General features: G+C 37.9%; 1 protein-coding gene across 2 annotated transcripts in view; it reads right to left on the reverse strand.

Moving 5' to 3' along the window:
• dagla (diacylglycerol lipase, alpha) overlaps positions 1 to 25,060 on the reverse strand; it is a 95,259-nt gene that overhangs the window by 26,875 nt on the left and 43,324 nt on the right. For both annotated transcript variants that reach the window (XM_061887442.1, XM_061887441.1), the window contains exons 2-14: positions 16,813 to 16,914; positions 16,522 to 16,733; positions 13,566 to 13,667; positions 10,535 to 10,673; positions 10,367 to 10,454; positions 10,145 to 10,279; positions 9,996 to 10,073; positions 9,043 to 9,167; positions 8,627 to 8,777; positions 2,976 to 3,059; positions 2,495 to 2,572; positions 2,309 to 2,389; positions 2,062 to 2,204 (exon numbers count right to left, since the gene is read on the reverse strand). In XM_061887442.1, the coding sequence (XP_061743426.1) occupies positions 2,062 to 2,204; positions 2,309 to 2,389; positions 2,495 to 2,572; positions 2,976 to 3,059; positions 8,627 to 8,777; positions 9,043 to 9,167; positions 9,996 to 10,073; positions 10,145 to 10,279; positions 10,367 to 10,454; positions 10,535 to 10,673; positions 13,566 to 13,667; positions 16,522 to 16,733; positions 16,813 to 16,907 (1,511 nt within the window). In that variant the 5' untranslated portion in view covers positions 16,908 to 16,914. The remainder of the gene's footprint in view (positions 1 to 2,061; positions 2,205 to 2,308; positions 2,390 to 2,494; positions 2,573 to 2,975; positions 3,060 to 8,626; positions 8,778 to 9,042; positions 9,168 to 9,995; positions 10,074 to 10,144; positions 10,280 to 10,366; positions 10,455 to 10,534; positions 10,674 to 13,565; positions 13,668 to 16,521; positions 16,734 to 16,812; positions 16,915 to 25,060) is intronic.

Below are 25,060 nucleotides of genomic sequence, written 5' to 3' on the forward strand. Positions count from 1 at the left end.
TTACGGACCGTAGGTGGTGAAATCTCTAAACTCCTTGCAATAGCTCGTTGAGAAATGTTGTTCTTAAACTGTTCGACAATTTGCTCACGCATTTGTTCACAAAGTGGTGACCGTCACCCAATCTTTGTTTGTGAAAGACTACGTAATTAATGGAAGGTGCTTTTATGCCCAATCATGGCACCCACCAATTGCCAATTAGCCTGTTTACCTTTGGGATTTTCCAAATAAATGTTTGATGAGCATTCCTCAACTTTCTCAGTCTTTTTTTCCAGTTGTGGCAGCTTTTTCGAAACATGTTGCAGGCATCAAATTCCATCCATTTTCTACCGGTTGTCCCTTTCGGGGTCGTGCAAATGAGCTAATATTAGCAAAAAATAAAGTTTTCCAGTTCAAACGTTAAGTATCTTGTCTTTGCAGTTTATTCAATTAAATATAGGTTGAAAAGGATTTGCAAATCATAGTATTCTGTTTTTATTTACGATTTACACAATGTGCCAACTTCACTGGTTTTGGTGTTTTTAAAATTTTGACAAAAGAACCACCATTACATATTATGTTGACCACAAGAAAGTGTTTTCAAATAATATGACCTCTTTAAAAAGCGGTGCTTGTTGCCAAGTGACGTGCGACATCAGCAAAGGAAGTGAAGCAATAGCTGTGCTAGCATTGACAGGATGTGCCTCAGTGGGAGTGATTACACATCCTATTGAATGCATGTTGTTATATTTAGTAAATACAGCGATTGAACATGCTTTGGTGGCTGTATCTCTCCTTGTCCACAAACAGAATGTTGTAGAATTACATTGTCATCACTTCAATGAATTGTTCTATATTCTCTCATAGTAGTAGTTGGAGAAAGTGATTGCAGTAGGTGCAGCTATCATTACCTCTTTTAAGGACCCAGAATAAAATTCTGACATTTGTGCACATTTTGAACACACTAGAATGACAATCAATTTAAATGTGTCATCTTATGTAGGAAAAGTGAAAAGAACGAATTAATATCACGCCTCCAGTCCCGAAGGCCATCTGCACCCATGATCCAAACAACACACATGCCGAATTGCTCTTATAAACCGTTCATCCCAAGCCAATGTATCAAAAACTGGATCCAGGAAGTTGCACACAAACATTACTTCATTAATGGAAGTAACAATGCACAAGGTAAGTATTCAACAAAAAGTACAATAGCGCAGAAACTCTTCCCGAAAAAAAAAGGAAGCAATTTCAATGCACATCTGCTTTGTCCGCACAAATCCAAAATAAATTTTTGTCAAGCGTGAGCTCACAGAAAAGAATACACTGCAATGATATAAAGTAGGTGCCCTGCAGACATGTGACTTAGCAAACATAGAGTATCTACTGTACAGTGACAAAGACAAGCAGAACAATCACATACAGTGGGTCTTTATACACAAATACAGGGGCCACTCTACCGAATCAGTGTCACTTGGTTATCTAAGAAATAAAATGCATACATGCGCAATAAAATTAATTGTAAAATATTTTTTTATCAAGCAAAGTGTCATGCTCATTGATCGGATTGCGTATTCAATAAGTACAATTTCAGATTCATATAAACTGTCTTCAACACTGGTGAAGTAGCATTTGCTGGCTGTCCTTCCTTGCTAAATATTAACCTATATTCATTCTTTTACAAAACATGTTATGGTTCACAGGAAGTTGCATCGTTTAAAAAGGAATCAAGACATCGTCAGAAGGGACGCAAGCTACTCGACGCTAGAGTACATACCAGGCTTAACATATTTAGCCTTGTCCTCCAGTGATAATGCACATGTAGGAAATGCAATATTAACTTAGGGGCGTGGCTGCGGACTGTGTATGGACATACACAATTAGTTGTTAACCAAAAATATATCAAGTGTCAGCCAGAGGGGATCATTTTTTATGATCGTTATTAAAATGCATTAATCAGCAATACCAAATCACATTTTTTACGGAATTCTGCCAATACTGATATTGTTCTGTTCACGGTAAAGCATTCAGATACTAAACAGACTGCGTTTTCATCACTTTTTGGGAAATGCTTGGTAAACTTACCTCAGGAGGCCACCGGGTGGGGAGTAAGAGTAGCAGTGAAGTGTGGGATACTGGGGTCTCAGCATGAAGGAGAGAATAGCAGCAGTGCCGGCACCAAGAGAATGGCCAACAATCACCAGCCCGTAATGCATGGTGCCCTTGTTCTGTGAGAGACAGCCTGAGTCATTACACTGGCACACTATTTCTGGAATAATCATTCTTTGTAAGCTGCAGTAAGATGCTATAGCACAAGAAAGTAATCATGTACCAAGTCTCTCCCAAAGGCTTGTGACAATATCATCTCCTGCTCCAGTTTCTTCTTGATGTACTCTGCTGAGTAAACCATCCCCTGAGAGGAGAGAAACAAAAGGGTTAAGTGCGGCACAACAGAAGCCTGCTCTAATAAGCTCAGGCAATTCAAGTCATATTAGAAAGTGGGTGATTTAGCTCTCACCTTGTGACCAAGCCAGGTCCCTTGTTGTCCCTCCACCGGCAAACGCTCAGAATCCCCCGTCAGATCAGTCAAAGCATCCTGATCCCACACGCAAGACATATAAAAGAAAAATCAGCCAAAAGCAGAGAATAAAAAGTGTCAAAGAGTTGATTTAGTCAGAGAAAAATGTGACCTATTCATCATGTTTATGCATTCCATGCTTAACTGAAAGAAGAATATGTTGTGATTGGCATAGAATTAGAGGCTGTGGGATGAGAGGTTTGCCTTGTGACGCAGTCATGAGTCATCTCAGATGGGTCAATCCCAGTTTTTGCAGCACGAGTTTCCTTCAGTGTTATGTAAACAATGGAAAGGACATTTATATTTGACTCTGACTACTTAGGTGCCGAGCAGAAACAATGAGAGTTATCTGAACACTGCTTTAGGCCACACGATGAGGCAAACAAGTTTGTAAGCTTCTTAGTGAGATGTTGACATTCACCTTTAGAGATAGGGTTCCTCTGATACTGATGACCACCTTTTTCTTCTCATGATCCACTGCCACAAAAAATGGCGTCTCGTAAACCTAAATGAAAGATGGATAGAAGACCGCTAATTAAATAAACAAGGATAGATTGGGGGTGGGGAAGAGACAAATGTGAATGCTTGCACTGGACAACAATATGAACGTAACATTTGGCAATAAAAATAATTAAATCAAACAAATTATAATCAAATGTACTCCCTACCAAAAAGTTGGCGAGGTGATTACACTACTCACAAAAAGGGATATATGGCTTTCGGGTGAAATATCAGCATAAACCAAAAATGAGCTGAAACCTCACCCTAATTGTAGGTTTTTTTTTTATATGTAAAACTGTTCAATGTTTCACTACTTACACACAACTTTGCTCTTCAGTTCCTTGTTAGAGAAAGTTGTGTAAAAAGTAGTGAAACATCATATAGTTACAAGAATGAATCTGGTCGTTCCAACTCTGTTTCTCCCATATCTCACCTGGTCTGCCAGAGAATAAGAAGCAGCAGCAGGAGGGATCGGCAATGCAAACGTTTTTGTTTTTCTTTTAAAAAGGGAAGAACGACCAATGTAGGGACTCTTCCCTTCACTAACCAACAACAATACAGCACTTCCTCATTATGCACCAAAGACGGTTATGGCGACCGAGGTGCATTCACAAACTCCCGGAATTGTGAATGTCAGACATTACAACACAAGTGAGCCGTTTTTTTGCAATGTATTCCATATTTTTGAATGTATTACTCAGTTGTGACTATATTTACATTGCTAATGTATTTGAATAACTAGTAACTTGAAGTCACCAAATGTTATAGAAATATTAAGCATGGAAACACCAGCACCATTTTAAAAGTACAGATTTGGTAAGAGTATCGGTTAAAATATAAGCGACACCCATCTTTATATACAGCTCTGCTCAACTTGCAGCGAGTACCCCTTTTTTGTATATTGAACTGATTACTTATTAATAGAGACTTTATTGATCCTACACACAGCAATGCATTTGCACCCTGCGATAAATCCAAACCAAATCATGGCAGAATGTGACAGATCCGCTGTCATAACAGAGAGGTGTTCCTTTTAATGACACATCATGAACCTATTGTTAATTTACAGTTATCAATTAATGTTTCTGCTGTTTTAACAGACATTTTTTGCTCTTCATTTTTGATGCACATGCCTCATGGCTAATTATGCAAATTATACATGGTATTTCCATCCATCCATCCATCATCTTCCGCTTATCCGAGGTCGGGTCGCGGGGGCATCAGCCTAAGCAGGGAAGCCCAGACTTCCCTCTCACCAGCCACTTCGTCTAGCTCTTCCCGGGGGATCCGGAGGCGTTCCCAGGCCAGCCGGGAGACATAGTCTTCCCAACGTGTCCTGGGTCTTCCCCGTGGCCTCCTGCCGACTGGACGTGCCCTAAACACCTCCCTCGGGAGGCGTTCGGGTGGCATCCTGACCAGATGCCTGAACCACCTCATCTGGCTCCTCTCGATGTGGAGAAGCAGCGGCTTTACTTTGAGTTCCTCCCGGATGGCAGAGCTTCTCACCCTATCTCTAAGGGAGAGCCCCGCCACCCGGCGGAGGAAACTCATTTCGGCCGCTTGTACCCGTGATCTTATCCTTTCGGTCATGACCCAAAGCTCATGACCATAGGTGAGGATGGGAACGTAGATCGACCGGTAAATTGAGAGCTTGGCCTTCCAGCTTAGCTCCTTCTTCCCCACAACGGATCGATACAACGTTCGCATTACTGAAGACGCCGCACCGATCCGCCTGTCGATCTCACGATCCACTCTTGGTATTTCCTACTACACAAAACATGTTTTCATTATGGTAAAAGTTAGAAAAGGTTACATTATTCCAGCCATTGCGCTTGGTGATGAAAGGCTTTCATGCAGCTGCTCGGCCATGGAAACATCTGCCATTAAGCTTCTGGTGCACAGCTTTAGTGTGAGTGTTCATGCCAGAGGAGGTTTGGAACGCCGCGGTTATTGAGTCACGAGAACATTGGAAACATTTACCTCATCAATCTGGGACCCTGTTTTTTTACTTTATGATATTAGCTATACTTGGACTTGTACAGAAAAGTTTGCCTTATAGGATAGAATACATTAGATTTCGGTGGTGATTGCTCTAAGACTAAAATGTCAACAATTAGTGGTTGATTATGTACTTTTGTTGTTAAATTTCATTGACTAAATATGTACTAGAATGATGCGCCTTTCTTCACTGAGCATTAAGCAGTGTTGAAGCTGAGCGTCCATTGGCTTCAATGGGGGAGCATAGAGTTGGTTGTTTAACTATTTCCAAACTAGATAGTCATTAGATAAATGCATGACTCTGTCCTGTCCATCCGATGCTTGGCGTTTCTGGAAGCGAAAAGGAAAGTAGGCTTGGCTTCAGCTGGCCTGGACACTGGGCTTCAGCATAATCATTGAATGATCAGTTTGAGGCGGAATCCCTTTTTGATTGACAGCAAAGTGAGCGAATCAGTAATCTTAAAATATAAAACCATGCCAGAGAATTTTTCAAAGTTAATTCTGTTGCTCTGAGTTGATTTGGGGAATTTTACAATCCTTTAAGTCTGTGTTTCCTAACCATAGTTGGGTGGAGACCAACCCCTAGAGCAGGCCTGGGCAATAATTTTAACTCAGAGGCCAAATTTAGAGAAAAAAATGTGTCTATATTTATTATTAGGAACACTAAAACAAAATCTCACAATAATGTCTGATTGAATGCTAAAAACGTTATGACAGACCACCTTAAAAAAGGAATGGAATTTTACTTTTTTTTTTTACTGAGCGAGACACCCAGAATGTACGTAAATAAAGATGCAGGATTTATAATATTAATTATGAACAATAAAACACAATTAAGTAAAACACAACTATGAACAATAAAACACTCGATCGACATATTTTACAATCAAGCAAAACGTAACAAAAATGCAACAAACAGCGAAACATGCACGCGAAGGGTGAAAAAAAAAACCCCGACAATCCGATATATCTGATACATCACTAAGCTTTAGAATTTTGTTGTAAAAATCTCCTTCCGTGTCTGTCCCTGACAACCGCATTTAAGGCTGGCCGCTCTGGAAACACTCTGTGGAAATGCTCCCCACCCACACTGCTTGGTGCCTCGTCTGAGCTGCTGTGATTTCGATTACCATAGTAACTAATTAGATTACCACAGTACTATCTTATCATGCAAAAATGTAGATTCCAACCATTGAAATACTTTGTATAGTTCAAGACTTACGGTAATTTGAAACATCACTGCACATCATAATGGCAGCTACAGTTTCCATGTTAAAGATCTAAAAAAATGATATGGGAATGTACGGCGGGCCAGATTGAAAAGCTTAACTGGCCGTATGCGGCCCCCGGGCCTTAATTTGCCCAGGTCTGCCCAAGAGGCAACCCAAAAATATCTATTTCTCAGCTGTGGTCTGTATGGTCCGTAGCGGTACTCAGTTGTAATACACTTTTCCAACACTTGTGGCAGTAATGACAATTAATCTTAAACAAACAGAAGAAGTTTGGAGCTATAGTCATAGCAAAGTTTCTTAAGCACAAATGGCTGAAGTGATGAAGGTGAATTTTCATTTTCACTTTAATATTTAAAAGATGTTGTCATGTGATTGCGACCACAGTGGAAGGGAACTGCCCGTACATTGGTCGTGTATACTGTACATTCAATACATCTGGACCAAACAATTTGACTGTTTAATAGAAAATATATAAATGAAGTAGCATCTATGTATTGTTTAGATGATTTTTTGACAGCTAATATCAAACTCAACTATCACGCTGTTCCTCACAAGCACACAAAAACACATACAAATACACTTAAACAGCAAAGAAAAACAACCTGACGCGTCACAGGTTCACAAATATATGTACTAAACGGAACGCTTAACATCACACACAACATTAGGTGGTTATAATAAGCGAATCACAATTTCATTTACAGATTAGAATTAACATCCAGCCAGGAAGAACATGCTGTTGCCTGTATATACACACACTACATCACTATGACAACACACACACACACACACACACACACACACACACACACACACACACACACACACACACACACACACACACACAAAAGAACTGCTTGAATTAAAACAGCCTTTTCAAATCTAAAGTATTATCTTTTTTCTGGATCTCAATGACATTCACAAGTGTTGCAGTAATAAAACTCCATTCTCCACAACTTTTACACAACCAAGAAAAAAAAAGCGTCTTGGCAAAGTCCGCCTCATTATTTATGAACCCGCCTTCATTCCAAACCTAAGCACTTTGGTCGCAGGGTGGATGGGATAACATGAAGAAAGGAAATGTGTGTACCTTCAGGCGCGTAAAAAAGACTTCAGCTCTAACGGGAGAATAGGGCCCATAGTGCATAATCACTTTTTGCACTACTGATTGCAGCGCGTTTGAAGTCACGTAACCGTCATTTATCATCACTTTAAGGCGACAAGGAAACTAAAAGGGAACTGCTTGAAAAGAATAATTTGTTTGCCGAGTAGATGTTTCTCAGTGACCCCATTACAATAAAACATAGCTGCCAAAAGGGGTCCTGATATGTATACAGTTCATCCGGAAAGTATTCACAGAGCTTCACTTTTTCAACATCTTGTTATGTTCCGGCCTTATTCCAAAATGGAATACATTAATATTTTTCTTAACATTCTCCAGGCAATATGACAACGTTGTTTTTTTTAATTTGGCAAATGTATTAAAAAAAAAAAAAAAATCACATGTACATAAGCATTCGCAGCCTTTGCTCAATACTTTGTTGATGCACATTTGGCAACAATTAAAGCCTCAAGTATTTTTGAAAAAGATGCCACAAACTTGGCACACCTATCTTTGGGAAGTTTTGCCCATTCCTCTTTGTAGCACCTCTCAAGCTCCATCAGGTTTGGTGGGAAGTGTTTTTTTATCCAGGATGTCTCTGTACATTGCTGCATTTATCTTTCCCTCTATGCTGACGAGTCTCTCACTTTATACTGCTGAAAAACGTCCCAAAATCATGATGCTGCCACCACCATGCTGCCAAAAATGCATCAACAAAGTATTGAGTAAAGGCTGTGAATACTTATTCTCATGTATTTTTTTTATTTTTGATATCCATCCATTAATCCATTTTTTACCGCTTTTCCCTCTCGGGGTTGTGGGGGTTGCATGAGCCTTTTAATAATTTTGCAAAGAAAAAAAGTAATAACTTCAACATGAGGTATTGCCTGTAGAAGTTTGAGGACAAAACAAATGTATTCCATTTTGAAATAAGGCTGTAACGTTAAATGTGGAAAAAGTGAAGTGCTGTGAATACTTTCCGGATGCACTGTAGTAACTTTAATATTACATTCATAAATATAATATTGTCTTCTATCATAGAATACAAACAAAACATATTTGAGCGGTCCCTTTAATTGATCCCGATGGATCCCAGCGGGTTCCCTGTAATTGATCGTGTATTGCCACTAAGTGGAATTGTGTGCTTCCTTTTTACAAACCTCAGGAGTGCCCCACAATAATTAGACTTTGTATGAGGAAGTACCGCAAATGCTTCGACGGTGACGTTGGAATACTCACAGCATCATGGCAGGACGTGTAGACAATGTGAACTTGCTTGCGCTCCTCGTCCAGGAAATATCTGCGTATGGCCAAAACGTTACAACTACAACAATTGTCCTCCTCCACTGTCACTGACTGGGACAAACGCGAGCCGGACACGGACGTGCAGCTGGGAGAGAAGAGGAAAAACACACAGTGATTTAAAAAAAAAGGAAAAAAAAGAAACTGACATTTAACATATGTAAAATACAAAATCCCATTAGAGTTAATCTGTGTAAGTATGTGCTTAATACACTCTCGCTTTGAGTCGGTTACAACCGCCTCTGTGGAGTACTGTTTCGCAAGTGTTGACGCATGCAAGATATAATGCTCGCTGAAGTGCCCCGGAGACACAAATTGATCAAAAGCGAGTGACTATACGGTTGAGGGCTTACGGGCAGGTGCTAACGAGGCGGCAAAGTCCGCAGGCTGGCTTCCTCATCAGATACATGGGCCAGCCGTACGCAGCGAGAGCGAACAACATGTAGTCGCACACATCCTTGTACATGGCCATTTCGGTCTGGGGTAGGAGAAGACAGAAAACACATGATTGCATTCAGCACAGTCAACTACTGCAGCTCACACAAATAAAGCTGGAAAAAAATATGCTTTCAGAGTCAAGGATTTCCATTTTAGAAATCAATTACCTACAATGTAATGCATTTACAATACACTGTAAACACACTACTCATGAAAAGTTCAGGGTATTCAGGCTTTTGGATTAAATTCAAGGATGAAGCTAAAATGTCCTGTAATCTTTACAAGTGAACTTCATTTGACCTTCTCTCAACTTTTTAAATTGTCCAATGTAATGTGTCAGTACTGTTTGCACAACTTGCTCTTTTCCAACAAGTACATTTATGTGACTCTTGCCATCCATTTGTATTTATTCAAATCCTGTATATTCCATTTTATTGTATTCCTAGCATATTTTATTGCTTTTATAAAATAGGTATTGTTTATTTTTCCTCTTTCATAGTACTACAACATGCAAACTGTGTGGAGTTTGCATGTTCTCCCCCTGACGGCGTGGGTTCCCTCCGGGTACTACTGTGTTGTTAAAAGTACATTTTATTGTATTTTTTTTCTCTACAATATTTCTTTTTTAAAGTATATTACATGTTAAAACTGTGCTGTTTTGGGGGGCCAAGCACCAATTAAATGGAATTCAATTCATTTCAATGCAAGACGTTGATTTAAGATATAAGTGTTTTGAGTAGAGAGTTCCATCACAGAACCAATCAAGTATAAATAAATACTATAGTATTTAGCCTTTAATGTTTTTATGACGCAATTAGACATGGTTTTCAATCTTGGCTTAATCCCTTCATCAGATAAAGTGACTCACCGAGTTCTTCAGGTCCAAATATCTAGTGTTTCGTGTAACAGGCATCCCAGAAAGGAAGGCTAATATATCATTGTTTGCCTGAGAAGGACAAATTAAACAGCAGTTAGACGAGCAATGTGAGCACATACTGAAATTGAATTGACTGATACCTGGTCCAATATAAACGATCTTTTAGATCTCTGCGTCTGACGCAGGAGTACCAATCCAGCAATAATATCACTCGGCACAATGTCCAAGTCTCGGAAGAACTCTGCAAAAATGCTTGCCACCTCTGAATATGCATCCTGTAGAGGAAACAGCCGCTATTGGACATCTGTAATATATTGAATATCTCAAAAGCAGTTTCATTGCAGTAAGTGTGTGTCCCTCACTGATTGTGTATCCTGTGCTCTTGTGCAGCACATGAAGAATTTTAGTCTTCTGCTCCAGCTGCTGGCTTGACCTTCCTCAAGTCTGTGTCTAAAAAAACAAAAAAGGTTATATAAAAGGGATAAATCAATTGGAATCTCTTGTGTGTGACACGAAATGGTAGTTAGTACCTGAGCGTGTAAGTTGTGAGGTTTCGTTGACGGCGGCGAGTTGCTTTCAGTTTGACGAATGTCCGACCAGTTGGATCAAAAGTGCACATGAGAGTGATGCAGACGCTGAATATTACCAGCCAGTTGCATGCAACAATCCCTGCAAGACCATTAAAAATACACTGTGATGGTTAAACAGCAATTTTTTAATCAAATCGAAATAAAAACATATTACTATTAATAAAAAAGATGCTGTAGTGTGTAAAAAGCAATTGTTTAATCAAATCGTGATTAAAAAATATCAGTAATAATATTGAAGGTATTGGTATTATTTTATTTCGTAGAGGCATATACTGTAGTTACACTGTATTGGGGAAGAAACCATATGAAGAATTATTATTATGGTTAGCAGGACCAAAATTATCACGTTTATCATTAATATTGCGGTATTGTTCATTGTGCTCAGAAAGTACTTATACACACACTGAAATAATTTGACCAAGTTTTTTTGTTTTTTAAATAACTAAATTAAAAAAATAATTGTTAGAAAACCCACTATTTTGCATGTTTTGTGTTTCCTGTGCTTAACTGATAGTGTTTTAGTCTTAGGATTTTATCTGTTTTATTGGGTAATCTCCTTTTGTTTTAAACATTGGTTAGAACTGTAGCACTGTAAGATTTATTTTAGTAAAAAGTATGTAACAAATAAAATGTATTTTAATTATTTATTATCTCTGGTGCAGTGTTGTGGTGTTCTACTCTGCTCAGCGGTCTATGAACGCTCCGTAAAAACACCTTTGTCTAGTATTCCTATAGACACTCACTCTGTTGTAAGAGAGCACAGCTTGTAGGTTCCATGTGGACAATTGAATATCTTAGTTCTGCAGACAGCTATGTGTTTACATATGTTTAGATTGGGGTATGTTGTTTCTTAATAGGGAAAATTTGAATGTATCTTGTTTTAATGTTAGCATCTAAGCTAGCACACTGGTGCCAGTCAGTTCATGAGTTTATGAAAGTGCAGTTTTTGATCACAATTTTTTCGATTATTTAAATTTTACAACGGTAACACTCACCGTCAGGAACTTTGGTACACTTATTTTAAGGGATGGGTATCGTTCACATTTCAACCGACACAGTACCAATTTTTGGTGCATGAAAATTGATACCGGTAGTCAACGGTACCAATTTTCGGTACTTTTGTTTTTGATAGTAAAATCTGCTTTTTTAATGCAACATTTAGAAATTAGCTGATTAAGTTATCTGTTGTACATTTGTTATATCTTGTTCTAATATATTTTAATTTCTTTGCGTAATCCATTCTATAATTTATTCCACATAATGATAGACTAAAAGTCTTAACTGATCTACGTGCATACAAATGTTTTAAGTTTAAATTTTCGCTTTGGTTATATTTTCTGCTCTTGCTAAAAATAATTCAAGCAATCCATCAAAAAAAATATATAGAACATTCTTGGGGAGCAGGTTAAAGTGTGCTTTGTACATATTTCCAAGTGTTCACAAATGCATCAAACTATTGAATTTTAATAAATTCTTGATAACGAATGTTATGTATTATTCTGACTTACCTCTTTTGTTATTTACCTATGTTTTTACACAATAACTTAGATATGGCAACACAAGCAAGCAGTAAAGAACATGAAGGGGTTTTTTGGCCCAGAACATATTCACCTTTCTTCATCATTGAAGAACATGTGTATAATAATCCTTACACAAAGTAACAGTGAAACTCAATGTATTAATCACTGGATGGAGAACTGAGGGTGGGATTAAATACATTATCTTCTTCACACTCCCTTTCAAGCAAAACTGGATCATCATGCTTACATACTGTACATTACCGTTTGCACTATGTTAATTTATATTATGTGTTGTCTACTTTGTACTTTTTTATGACATTGCCTGAAATAAATGAATGAATGAAACAAATGTATGAAGTGTTTCTTGCTACCTAATGTAACACTTTCAAATCAATCTATAATCTATTATTACACTTATTTTTTTTTAAAACTCAGTCAATGTTTATGTTATCTATTTGTATTTGCGTTTCATTTTTTCATCTACACTTACCGAATAGCATTTTTTTTAGATTTACGGAGACTCAAAAATAACTTGTTTTTGTCAAACCTTCTCTTTAATTAGTTAATTTCTTCTGTTATTTGTATTAGCTTTTGTGTGTTCTCCCCAGAAAAATGTGGTTGTATCAAATAGCATTAACTTAAATTTTTTTGTAACATAAATAATGTAATACCTTGAACCATTTTGGCCTTTATATTAATCCCTTAGGTACGCCAAAAAAATACAGTATATTTAAAGCTGCACATGTGCAGCTTCACGTATTGCTTCCTATTGGTTAAATGCTGTATCTTCTCAGGGCATTCAATCGTTCTCAACTGGACTGTTTAGTTTGTCTTAGATTTAGACAAACTTTATTGATCCACAAGGGAAATTGTTCAAAAAGAAGACAAACCTCTCATAGACCTAGATTGGTCAGATCTCGACCTACCAGATCTGACCAATCTAGACCTAGAATGGTCAGATCTCTACCCACCAGATCTGACCAATCTAAGTCCATGAGAACAAACTGATGAAGCCCACTCAAGGGAGAGGCAAAACGTCTGCTAAGACAAACCAACCAGTCCAGTTGTGACCGATTGAATCCCCTAAGATGACAATGACCTTGATGAATGAGAACATTGATAGACATTTTAAGTACTGTAGCTTCTTACCCAGTTCAAGACTAACCCTCTAATGCTATACAATAATAATTGGTCAATTAAGATTGTATGATTGTGTTAAATGCTTTGATAAACATTTTAGATAAGGTGTCAAATGTATCAATGTATTTTATACGGAAAGATGTTCCCAAATACTGTGACCCATGTTCTGCACACAATCAAAAACAATCTACTGCATGACAGCAGCCGAAGAAGAGGACAAACCACAATAAAACAAATTTGTCCCGGTTGGATATGAAAAGGCTGTTTTAACATTCTCATTACTATTCTCCTTGAAGCCCCGTTTGACTCACCCAAAGCCAGGTTCTTGGCGGTGACATCAGAGCATGGCTGGTAATACTGAACAAGCCAGGCAATTCCCACCACCGCATACACGAGCTCAACCAACAGGATAGCTGGGGTGGGAAAGAAGGAGGAGGAGGGAGTGAGCAGAACAATCAATAAGTGTACAATCAATACAACTAGAGTTCAAATCTTTTCTTGGAAGCACCGCTACGCACTTTGTCAGAAAACAACAAGGTATTGCGCACAAACAAGTATGCCAAATATAGAAAGGTCATGTACTGTACAGAAAACATAACCAAGTGGACAAATTAAGCATAAACCCACGGAGCTACGCGGTAGTTTTCAGCGGTTTGACGCACTTCTGTGTTGTACCTCTATGTTTCAAAATAAAACCTTTCTTGTCTCAATGTATTTCATTTTTTCCAATACACCCTCATGTGAGTGACTGTAGTTTTTTTTAGTTGGACACACTGTATGAGAATATTGGCCACAAAAATTACCAAAATACTTCAAATCCCAAGGAGGTAAAATATAGATTGTTTTTGTAGAAAAACATCTAACAAACACTTTTTATACCGCATGAGGAATGGGCTAAAATCTATATACAGTACGTATCAATATTTATCGCAGACTGCTGCAATAACGATATATATCATAGTATATTATTTGGCATATAAATGATCAGAGACATTTAAAAATAATTTACAAAGGCTTTTGACATACTGTAACAGTATGCAATAATAATAATACTTTTTATTTGTTTATTTTCTTTATTATATGTGGCTGTTTTTATTACTACTATTCTTACTATTTTATGATTGTATATATTTATATATACATATATATATATATATACTGTATAGTTGGTTACTTTCTGCTGTAACATGGTTCTTTCTACACTTCTGTTAAAATGTAGTAAGCACTTATTATTCTGTTTAGGGCAGCACGGTGAAACAGGGGTTAGTGCATGTGCCTCACAATATGAAGGTCCAGAGTTCAATTCCGGGCTTGGGATCTTTCTGCACTGGTTTAAATGTAAAAAAAAAAAAAATTAGATATTGGGTTTCACTATGTAAAGCGCTTTGAGTCACTGGAGAAAAAGCGCTATATAAATATAATTCACTTCACTTCTGTGTGCAGTTTGCTTGTTCTCCCTGTGACTGCGTGGGTTCTCTCCGGGTACTCCGGCTTCCACCCGCCCCCCCAAAAACATGCAGCTGAGATAGGGGAGAGGGGAATCCTTTTTTTTTGTCATGAAAAAGGGAGGTTTTTGTAGTTGGTGCACTAATCGTAAGTGTATATTGTGTTTTTTATGTTGATTTAAAAAAATAAAAATAAAAAAATAAAAATTTGTTTTTTTTAATTTTTTTTATGAAAATGAATTAAAAAATCTTCTCCGGCCCGGTACCAATCGGGCCACGGCCCGGTGGTTGGGGACCACTGTGTTATGCCATTGTTTACAAATTTGGTAAATAAATAACCAAAAAATTTACATTTTGTTGTTTTCTTACTGTACCGAAAATGAACTGAACCGTGACCTCTAAACTGAGGTACGTACCGAACCAAAATTATTGTGTACCGTTACACCCCTAATATATGTTTAGTTATTTTTCATCCTCCAGTGATAATGACACTTGTAAGAAACCTAGTTTATTTGCCACCAATGAGGTGAGGATTAGTAACTTAGAAGCGGCTTTGCACTGTGGAGAGACTTTAGCCGCCAGCTTTCTTGCGAGGACGCTACATTGCATTGACCACGCAGTTGTTCCATCGCCGCTGTCAAATTCGTGGGACAGAGCTGGAATGTGTCATCAACATGCATTATTTCGATCTGAAGATAGCATTAAAGGCCTACTGAAATGAGATTTTTTATTATTTAAACGAGGACAGCAAGTCCATTCTATTTGTCATACTTGATCATTTCGTGATATTGCCGTAGTTTTGCTGAAAGGATTTAGTATAAAACATCGACGATAAAGTTCGCAACTTTTGGTCGCAAATAAAAAAGCCTTGCCTTTACCGGAAGTCGCAGACGATGACATCACAAGGGTGAGGGCTCCTTACGTCCTCACATTGTTTATTATGGGAGCCTCCAGCAACAAGAGCTATTCGGACCGAGAAAACGACAATTTCCCCATTAATTTGAGCGAGGAAGAAAGATTTGTGGATGATGATATTGATAGCACCAAACCCCCCCTCCGTGCGTCGGTTGACGTGAGCGAGGTTGGGGACGCGGGGGTGTATAATATAGTCAGGAATAGTCATGGATGCAAAGGATCCTGGGTATTTGTTGTGTTGCGTTTATGTTGTGTTACTATGAGGATGTTCTCCCAAAATGTGTTTGTCATTCTTGTTTGGTGTGGGTTCAGTGTGGCGCATATTAGTAAAGTGTTAAAGTTGTTTATATCACAACCTTCAGTGTAACCTGTATGGCTGTTGAGCAAGTATGCCTTGCAACCTCGTGCGTGTGACAATAGAAGCACCAAAAGGCATGCGTCCGGCCGGCACGCAGATAGCATGGTGTAAAGGCGGGCGCGATGAGATATTGTAGAGTACGTTAGCTATCACGGCACGCCCTCAATATGTGAAAATCGCAGAATGCTAGCCCCGAGTGATGTCCGTGAGAGGCACCAAAATCCGGATTATATCGGGGGGGTCGGCGACTATGCAGCTGAGCCACATCAGAGTGGCCAAAGAGCCGCATGCGGCTCCGGAGCCGCGGGTTGCCGACCCCTGATCTACATGGAAAAGTCTGACCCGTGTTGGACTTTGAAAGATATGACGTGCGTCTTTGCATAGCTGGTGGTGGCTTACCCTTCCCATTCTCCTCTGCCACTAAACGACTGTTCAGGCTTTGATTAGAAGGCAGTGTCATATTGTATTACCTGCTTTGAAGCGGCTACCGAGCTGCGCCAAACACGCTCACAAATGAGAGATCAGGTAAAATAAAGAGAGAAATCTTACCAAGTCGGATATAGATGACATACTGCACAGCTTCCCTGGGCTGCGTGTACAGGATGCTGCCCCTCATGCTCAACCACATGATGGCGCTCTCACAGATGAGGCAGCTGACCAAGATGCCAAGATACCCTCGGCCGTGGTCCACCAGGGTTATAGAGCAGGACTGGTCCGAGCCATAAGGAAGGCCGAACAAAACCACGGACAGAACCACCAACCTGAACATGGTACCCCAGTGAAATAAAAAAATAAAAAAACTTGTAGCATGGAGAAAAATAATAAAGTTGTGTGACTCACCAGATGCAGTGTAAAAGGAAAAGGAAGAGGGCGGGCAGCACCAGGTCATCACTGCCGACTGACCAGCGCCGCCGAAACATCACCATGCCAGGCATCACTGCCCTGTGGGGAAACAATCAAGAATGAATGGATACAATTTGCAACAATCGGTCTTTACGTTTTTGGCAATGATGCTTTTTACATCCTATAACTGCATCCCAGAAAACTAAAGTTGGAACTTTCAATGAAATACCAGCCAAGCAGACAGATGCTTTGTATAAAGTAGGGGCAAACTGTTATACATATTCGTGTATCATTCTGCCTAAACAAAGCATCCCACGTGTTGGTGATTCAGGGCTTGATTTACTAAAGGTTTGTGTGTACTAAAACACGTGCAAACCTGATAGTACACGCACAGCTGATCTACTAAACTTGTGCAAAGTGGATTGCGTCTAAGTGAGCAGAATAAGGTGTCATTCATTTTGTGTCTCCGTCTTCATTAATATGCAAAATATATGCTGACCATCAAAATGGGAGAATATTGGGAGGATAAAATGCAAATATAAATATACAGCACACGCAATGTGATTTATCAACACTCATCACTGACAGTTCTACACGGACAGACGAGAATATTCTGTCCTAAGTTTGTGTGTCAACATTTTGGTAGACGGTCAGAAATGAAAATATTAGACATATTGTCTATTCAGCAATTTCATTTTATAATTTTATTGCTCCCAGATGACTTAGGGGGCTGAATAAAATTAATTCAATTGAGGCATTTTGGTGTCTACTGATTTTTTTTTTTAATGTTATTTTTTATTTAAACTATATATTACTATATTATACATTCTACATGAAAATGTGTCTTGCATTGTGCATTTTCTTATGTTTTAGTCATTTCAGGTGCACAAATGCGCTGGTAATGTGATCCAGAGCTTCGCGCACTGAATGGGAAAGTGAAAGAAAAGTGTCAGAAAGTGTCGGTGTACTTGATTCTGTTGTCTACATCAGTGGTTCTCAAATGGGGGTACGCATACCCCTGGGGGTACTTGAAGGTATGCCAAGGGGTACGTGAGATTTTTTTTTTTAATATTCTAAAAATAGCAATTCAAAAATCCTTTATGAATATATTTATTAAATAATATGAATGTAAGTTCATAAACTGTGAAAAAAATTGCAATGATGTAATATTCAGTGTTGACAGTTAAATTTTTTGTGGACATGTTCCATAAATATTGATGTTAAAGATTTCTTTTTTTGTGAAGAAATGTTTAGAATTAAGTTCATGAATCCAGATGGATCTCTATTATCAATCAATCAATCAATGTTTACTTATATAGCCCTAAATTACTAGTGTCTCAAAGGGCTATACAAACCACAACACAAACCACTACGACATCCTCGGTAGGCCCACATAATCAATCAATCAATCAATGTTTACTTATATAGCCCTAAATCACTAGTGTCTCAAAAAGGGCAAGGAAAACTCCCACCCAGTGGGACGTCGGTGACAATGAAGACCCAGTGGGACGTCGGTCCCCAAAGAGGGCACTTTAAGTTGATGATTACTTCTATGTGTAGAAATCTTTATTAATAATTGAATCAGTTGTTTATTTTTCAACAAGTTTGTAGTTATTTTTATATCTTTTTTTCCAAATAGTTCAAGAAAGACCACTACAAATGAGCACTATTTTTGCACTGTTATACAATTTAATAAATCAGAAACTGATGACATAGTGCTGTATTTTTCTTCTGTATCTCCTTTTTTTCAACCAAAAATGCTTTGCTCTGATTAGGGAGTACTTGAATTAAAAAAATGTTCACAGGGGGGTAAATCACTGAAAAAAGGTTCAGAACCACTGGTCTAGATGGCCATTCAAAAAAGGTGTTGCAGATTATAGACCAGTAGGAGCATGATAACATGAAAGTCAACAAATGATAGACTTTGTGGTAATAGCCTTGTATGCACCAAAATCCTCATTTAATTAAAGCGGTCTGCACCACTTTCCAATTGCACACGTAGATCACACGCAACACGCCCAGTCATAGTACACGCCACTTTTTTTTTTTTGGCATATATGTCACTGTCTAGCGTGTGGTATTTGAATCTTTGTAAATCAGGCCCTCAGTCTCTGTAAATTTATTGACTGCAAAATAACCCAATATGGGGCCAAATAAAGTTGAAAGTATCAGCACATTGATCAAGAAGGAGAGAAACACTATTGAATTTAACAAAAAAATTGTAGCAATGCTAGTGGTACCTCAACTTAAGAGTGTTTGGCTAATGTCAGCTAATTGTTATGCTATAAGTTGCAAGCACAAATTTGAGTTACAAGCATCCCGTCATTATTTGGAATAGTAAATGCCACAGTCAATCCCGTAAGATCAGACCATCTTACTAGCTAGTGTAAAAGAAATATTTTCTACTATACCAGAATGGAATGCATTGAGAGGCATTCTCTTTATTCTGCTTGAGGAACCAAACACAATGCATACACACTGTGATTGTATCTTTGCAAATACACATGCATAGCATACTCTTTAGTTTTGGTGGTGAGAGGAGGTACCAGGTACAAAATGGAGGGAAATTGAACATGTGTGTCAAAAACGAACAAGCTTAAGTTAACTTTCGGTATTGTTGGCCTGAAACCCAAGGAACTCCGCTTGTGAGGGGTGGTAGAATGGACAAAAGCACTGAGGAGTTCAAACCATCGAGAGAGAATGTGCTGGACTTTGTAGAGCTCTGTCTTCTCTTTAGAAAATTATGTTTAGGGCCAAAAAAGGACCAATGGTACCAAAAAAGTTGAAGTTTCAAATATGTTATAATGGAAATGGAAATAAAAATCAATGTTAAATGGACTTGGGCAAATAATGCTACCAAACAAGAGGTCAAATATAGATTACATAAAGCTCAGCTTGGGCAGAACAGTAATTTACTGTGAATTGTGAGAGTGGAAGATACTGACAAAAAGTACAAGACGGGCTGTGGAGAAAGTTTCTACTTAGTGGACAAATGAAAGAGAAACTGCTTTGATTTATGATGGCGCCCTGTTAAAAAAGAATGTTTACTGTCACCCATGTCTTTTGTTGAAAAAGACAGCCTAGTTTATTAGTTAGCTCGCGGCTCAACGGGTTTGAAATAAAAAAAAGTCGCAGAAGGAGGAAAACAATAGGAAGTGGGCAGCCACAGAGAGACTGATGCAGCCCTTATAGGCTGACCTGGCCTTTATGGTGAGCCACTCTCTGTACAAAAACAACTCATTATGAAAAATCTTAACAAGAAATATACACAAAGAAGAAAACCTATCAACAAGAACATGCTTTTCAGCTATTGGTTGTCTTTGGTCAGCACTGATTTGTCATGGTGCCATTTGGACTACGCTCCTTGTTCCAAACTTAATTAGCACTGTCATCACAGCTATTAAACGTCTGCCGCTGCGTCAAGCCTCCACAAATTATAAATGCTAATGAAAGTGCCAAAATATAGATGCATCATTGTCTTGTTAAAAGGTAGGAGTGTCAGGATCTCATATTGGTATCGGATATCGGTCGGATATCCACCAAAAAACGGATGCCATAGATCAAAACGTCAGATATCAGCCTCCGATAAAAAGATTATAACCAATTCCAGCAGCAAGTTTCAAATTAGCCCCTCATGTAATATTTTACATTTATTTTCCTTACTGCACCGGAAATTTATGGAAACAATTTTACTTTGTCAGTGGGTGTTAAAAGGGGTCATATTTTGGGGGTTTTTCTACATTTAAACACTTCCTTGTGTCTACATAACATGTAATGGTGCTTTTTTATGGAAGTATAATTGTCTTACATCAACTTATATATATCAATATGATATTAATACATATGCATATATTAATAAATATACAAACACACATGTGATATACAAATTAATGAATAATTTGCATAAATAAACGCGTATTTCTAAATAAATTTTTGAGATTTGAAAATATATACAGGGCTTCACGGTGGCAGAGGGGTTAGTGCGTCTGCCTCACAATACGAAGGTTCTGAGTAGTCAGGGTTCAATCCCGGGCACGGGATCTTTCGGTGTGGAGTTTGCATGTCCTCCCCGTGAATGCGTGGGTTCCCTCCGGGTACTCCGGCTTCCTCCCACTTCCAAAGACATGCACCTGGGGGTAGGTTGATTGGCAACACTAAATTGTCCCTAGTGTGTGAATGTGAGTGTGAATGTTGTCTGTCTATCTGTGTTGGCCCTACGATGAGGTGGCGACTTGTCCGGGGTGTACCCCGCCTTCCGCCCGATTGTAGCTGAGATAGGCGCCAGCGCCCCCCGTGACCCCAAAAGGGAATAAGTGGTAGAAAATGGATGGATGGAAATTCATAAATATAAAAATGTGACATGCAAAAAATCAAGAATCAGTATAAATAAATGTATATTTGTAAATATATTTTTGAGAGTTGAATATTAAGTATGCTGGATTTTGTATTTGTATAGAATTTGCAAATGTGGATCGCTTTTTTTGTTTTTGTGTCGATGAGACATTCCTCCCACAAACCAGATGCACAAATAAATGTGACCTACACACTCCCCTAAACAAACAGCAGAGGGCACTGCAGCCAGACCGTTCTCGGTCATAGACATGGTCAGACACTGGCGAGCCGATCAGAGGCACACTAGGGAGGGTCATATGATGATTGATATATGATTTGACACATTGCACTGATAAAAGATCAGTATCTACATCGGGACAAGGTCATTAAACGCCATTGATACAATAAAATAAGCAGCTAGCACGTTCTTTCATATTAACTGGATGAATTAGCATTAAGTAATAAAACGCTAATGTTAGCAAGCTCAGGCCCGTCGTGCGTTCACTCTCTAAAGACGTTGATTTTACCATGAATTGATTAACGTGGACCCCGACTTAAAGAAGTTGAAAAACTTATTCGGGTGTTACCATTTAGTGGTCAATTGTACGGAATATATACTATACTGTGCAATCTACTAATAAAAGTTTCAATAAATCAATCAAGACTGTTTTTCTGCAGAGAACTCAGGGCATTTTGCATATAATGCATATAATGCTGTGTGACCAAGACCGCTCTGACTGTAGTGCCCTCTGCTGGTTGTTCAGGGGAGCGTGTAGGTCACATTTATTTGTGTATCTGGTTTGTGGGAGGAATGTCTCATCGACACAAAAGCAAAAAAGCGATCCACAAAAGCAAATTCAATACAAATACAAAATCAAGCATAATTATATTCTAATCTGAAAAATATATTTACAAATACACGTTTATTTCTACAAATTATTTATTTGTATATCACATTTGTATTTGTATATTTATTAATATATGCATTAGTATTAATATAATATTTATATATATATAAGTTAATGTGAGACAATTCTACTTCCATACTTTTTTGGTCCAAATTTTGCATAGGTTTTGTTTAACTGACCGTCTTCAAGTTGCTTTTTGACTGTCTCTTCAGGATGCGCCGTTTTGAGGGCGGTCTTACTTATGTGCCGAAGTCCTTTTCCAGGTCAAGCCCGCTTCAACTGAGTCTCCACATCGTTAGCCATGTTGTAGTTGTTAGCGATTACATATAGATTCTAACGACTGATAGAAGATAGAACTACATGCTACTTTGTATTAGAAATGGAAACAGGGAAGGATTTAGCATGTGATGTACCAGCCAGTCTGCCACACATCCAGAGGATAGAGAAAAATAAGGAACTTATTGCCAATAACAACTTGATAGAAAAGTGCAAACACACAGGGTTTCCCACACATTCATTTATTTGTGGCAGCCCGCCACGAAAAAATTACGGCCGCCACAAATTTAAAAATAAAAATAAAAATAAAAATAAAAAATAAAATAAAATAAAATAAAACTATTATTTTTTCGGCTTTTGACTCGCTCGGCCGCTCATAAAAGCAATGGGACTGTCTGTGAATGGAGTTTGTAGTTACATATTATATAAATATGTAAATATTATATAAATATGTATATAAATATGTACATAAAGTGTTGTAATTATATTCGAACTCTGCGTTCTTCTTGGTCATCGCCGCTGCTGCTGATAAGACGGTGCGGCTAATTTATGGATTTTTCTTAGCTGACGGCCATCATAAAACTAGTTTTAAAAAAAAACCTAAGCAAATACAATGAAAAAGTGTTTTGTTTGTTCTACGGCGCCATCCTTTTGACGATTTTGCTCACTGCAGGTGCTGCAGTGTCCTATTAAGTCCTTTTAACTGATAATGGGAGTACCCATCAGTCTCCTAGCTGTACATACCTTTATGTATTCTTCATTCATTACTTCAAGCAACGTCTAAGTTTTACAATGCAACTAAAACTGTTTATAATTACTAAACCGTCCCATATGTGATGTTTGTTGGAGTTTTTTTAATGCATATTTGCACGTACTATCGTAATGTAATGACGCTAGCGTCGTTAGCATTAGCTAATATGCTAATATGCTTACGAGTATCTGTGATAGTTTTATTAACTTACAATGACAATCTTTTTGTATTGTTTCAGTTTCACAAATCCCTCGGTAAAATGACCAAAACATCACCGTGGAGTTATTGAGTCTCTTTACCTGATTGCAGAGCTACCTTAGTGGGCTTTGTTTGATCAGCCGTTTTATTTTACACTGTTTGGAAACAATTTAAGGTGTGTAAATAAACATTTATAGAATATTTTTGTGCAAATAATTTCGTAACATATATATGTATATACAGCTTTTAGTCTGGTGCAGCTAATATATGGAAGAATATCGTTCCCTAAAATTTTGTGGTTGCTACGAATATAGTCCAGAAAATATGGTAATTTGACTATTTAAAATAAGGTTTTCATGCTTAAAGTGATTTTTAGACGTTTTGTAGATATGTTTTTATAGATGTATTGCAATGCAGATGTGCTTTCGTGTCACTTCATATCTAAAGAAGAAGACTTATCAGGATGGTTGGTGAGTGTACACCAATAGTGCTTTAGTTGTGTCTCTAATAACACGGAACAGACATGTGTGCGCCAAACTGAGAGGCATTATGAATGAGCACGTTCAGCAGAAGGCTCAGACTCCCAAAATGCAACATGGAACGACGCAGGAAGTCCTTCATACCGACAGCCATCAGACTGTATAATACACATGTTCCTTTTTGACTGTCCTTGAATGTATAATAAACTGTATTTATATTATTCACATGTGAATATTGCTGTATAATAGACTATATATATTATTCACATGTAAAAAATACCTGAGTGTTTGTTTATTGTGAGCGAAATGTGGTGCTGAATTTCCCCCAGAGATCAATAAAGTACTTTCTATTCTATTCTATTAATTGATGGGACTGCCGCCAAAGTCAAACAACAACACCACTTATACAAACCACAATTATCATAAAGCAACAGATGGGCAATGAAAATTGCCAATTAAATCAGGACAAAGAGATTTCTAACCCTATCTTAAATCTATGAATAGTAATTACCTTTCAAACTTTGTGTATTGTACTTTAAATAGTAAGGACTAAAGTAGCAGGAAAATAATCAAGAGGTATTGTGACCCGTCTATTTAACGCTCAGCAGGGAACACGTTAAAGAAAATAATACCAATATTTTCTCTTAACAGATCCGGTGGAAGCAACTCAATGCACATTCTTGGTTCTGCTGTACAGACAAAGGAGAGCAATAATAGATGACTAAAGTGACTACAGTGCTTTTATGATTGCTTGCATTAATCTACCCCAGTCTGAACACGTTGTCCAGCTGCTCCTAAATTTTATGATCCAGGTCTGTCGTTTTAAAAGGAAATATATCGACAAATGTATTCAGCGTAATGCGGATATGACTGCTTATGCAGCAGTGACGCTAAATATTATCCAGTTACACTTTTTATTTTTACACTTGTGCACCAATGTTGGATCACTAAAAGACAAGATACAGGTAAAAAATAAATGATTTTGAACAAATTATTTTCAATTCCAAAAAGTGCAAAGCAAAAACATCAGATGAGGCTGGAAACCACAGATAAAAACGCACACGGACACGCACACCCACACTTTATTATAACATATTTTATTTAAAAAAAAAAAAACAGTGAAGTTGGCGCATTGTGTAAATCATACATTTAAAAAAAATACAATGATTTTGAAATTCTTTTCAACCTATGTTCAATTGAATTGACTGCAAACACAAAATACTTAACGTTTGAACTGGAAAACGTTAGTTTTTGCAAATATTAGCTCAATTAGAACTTGATGCCTGCAACTTTTTTCAAAA

Source organism: Nerophis ophidion, linkage group LG25 (genome assembly GCF_033978795.1).
Source record: "Nerophis ophidion isolate RoL-2023_Sa linkage group LG25, RoL_Noph_v1.0, whole genome shotgun sequence".
NCBI lineage: Eukaryota > Metazoa > Chordata > Actinopteri > Syngnathiformes > Syngnathidae > Nerophis > Nerophis ophidion.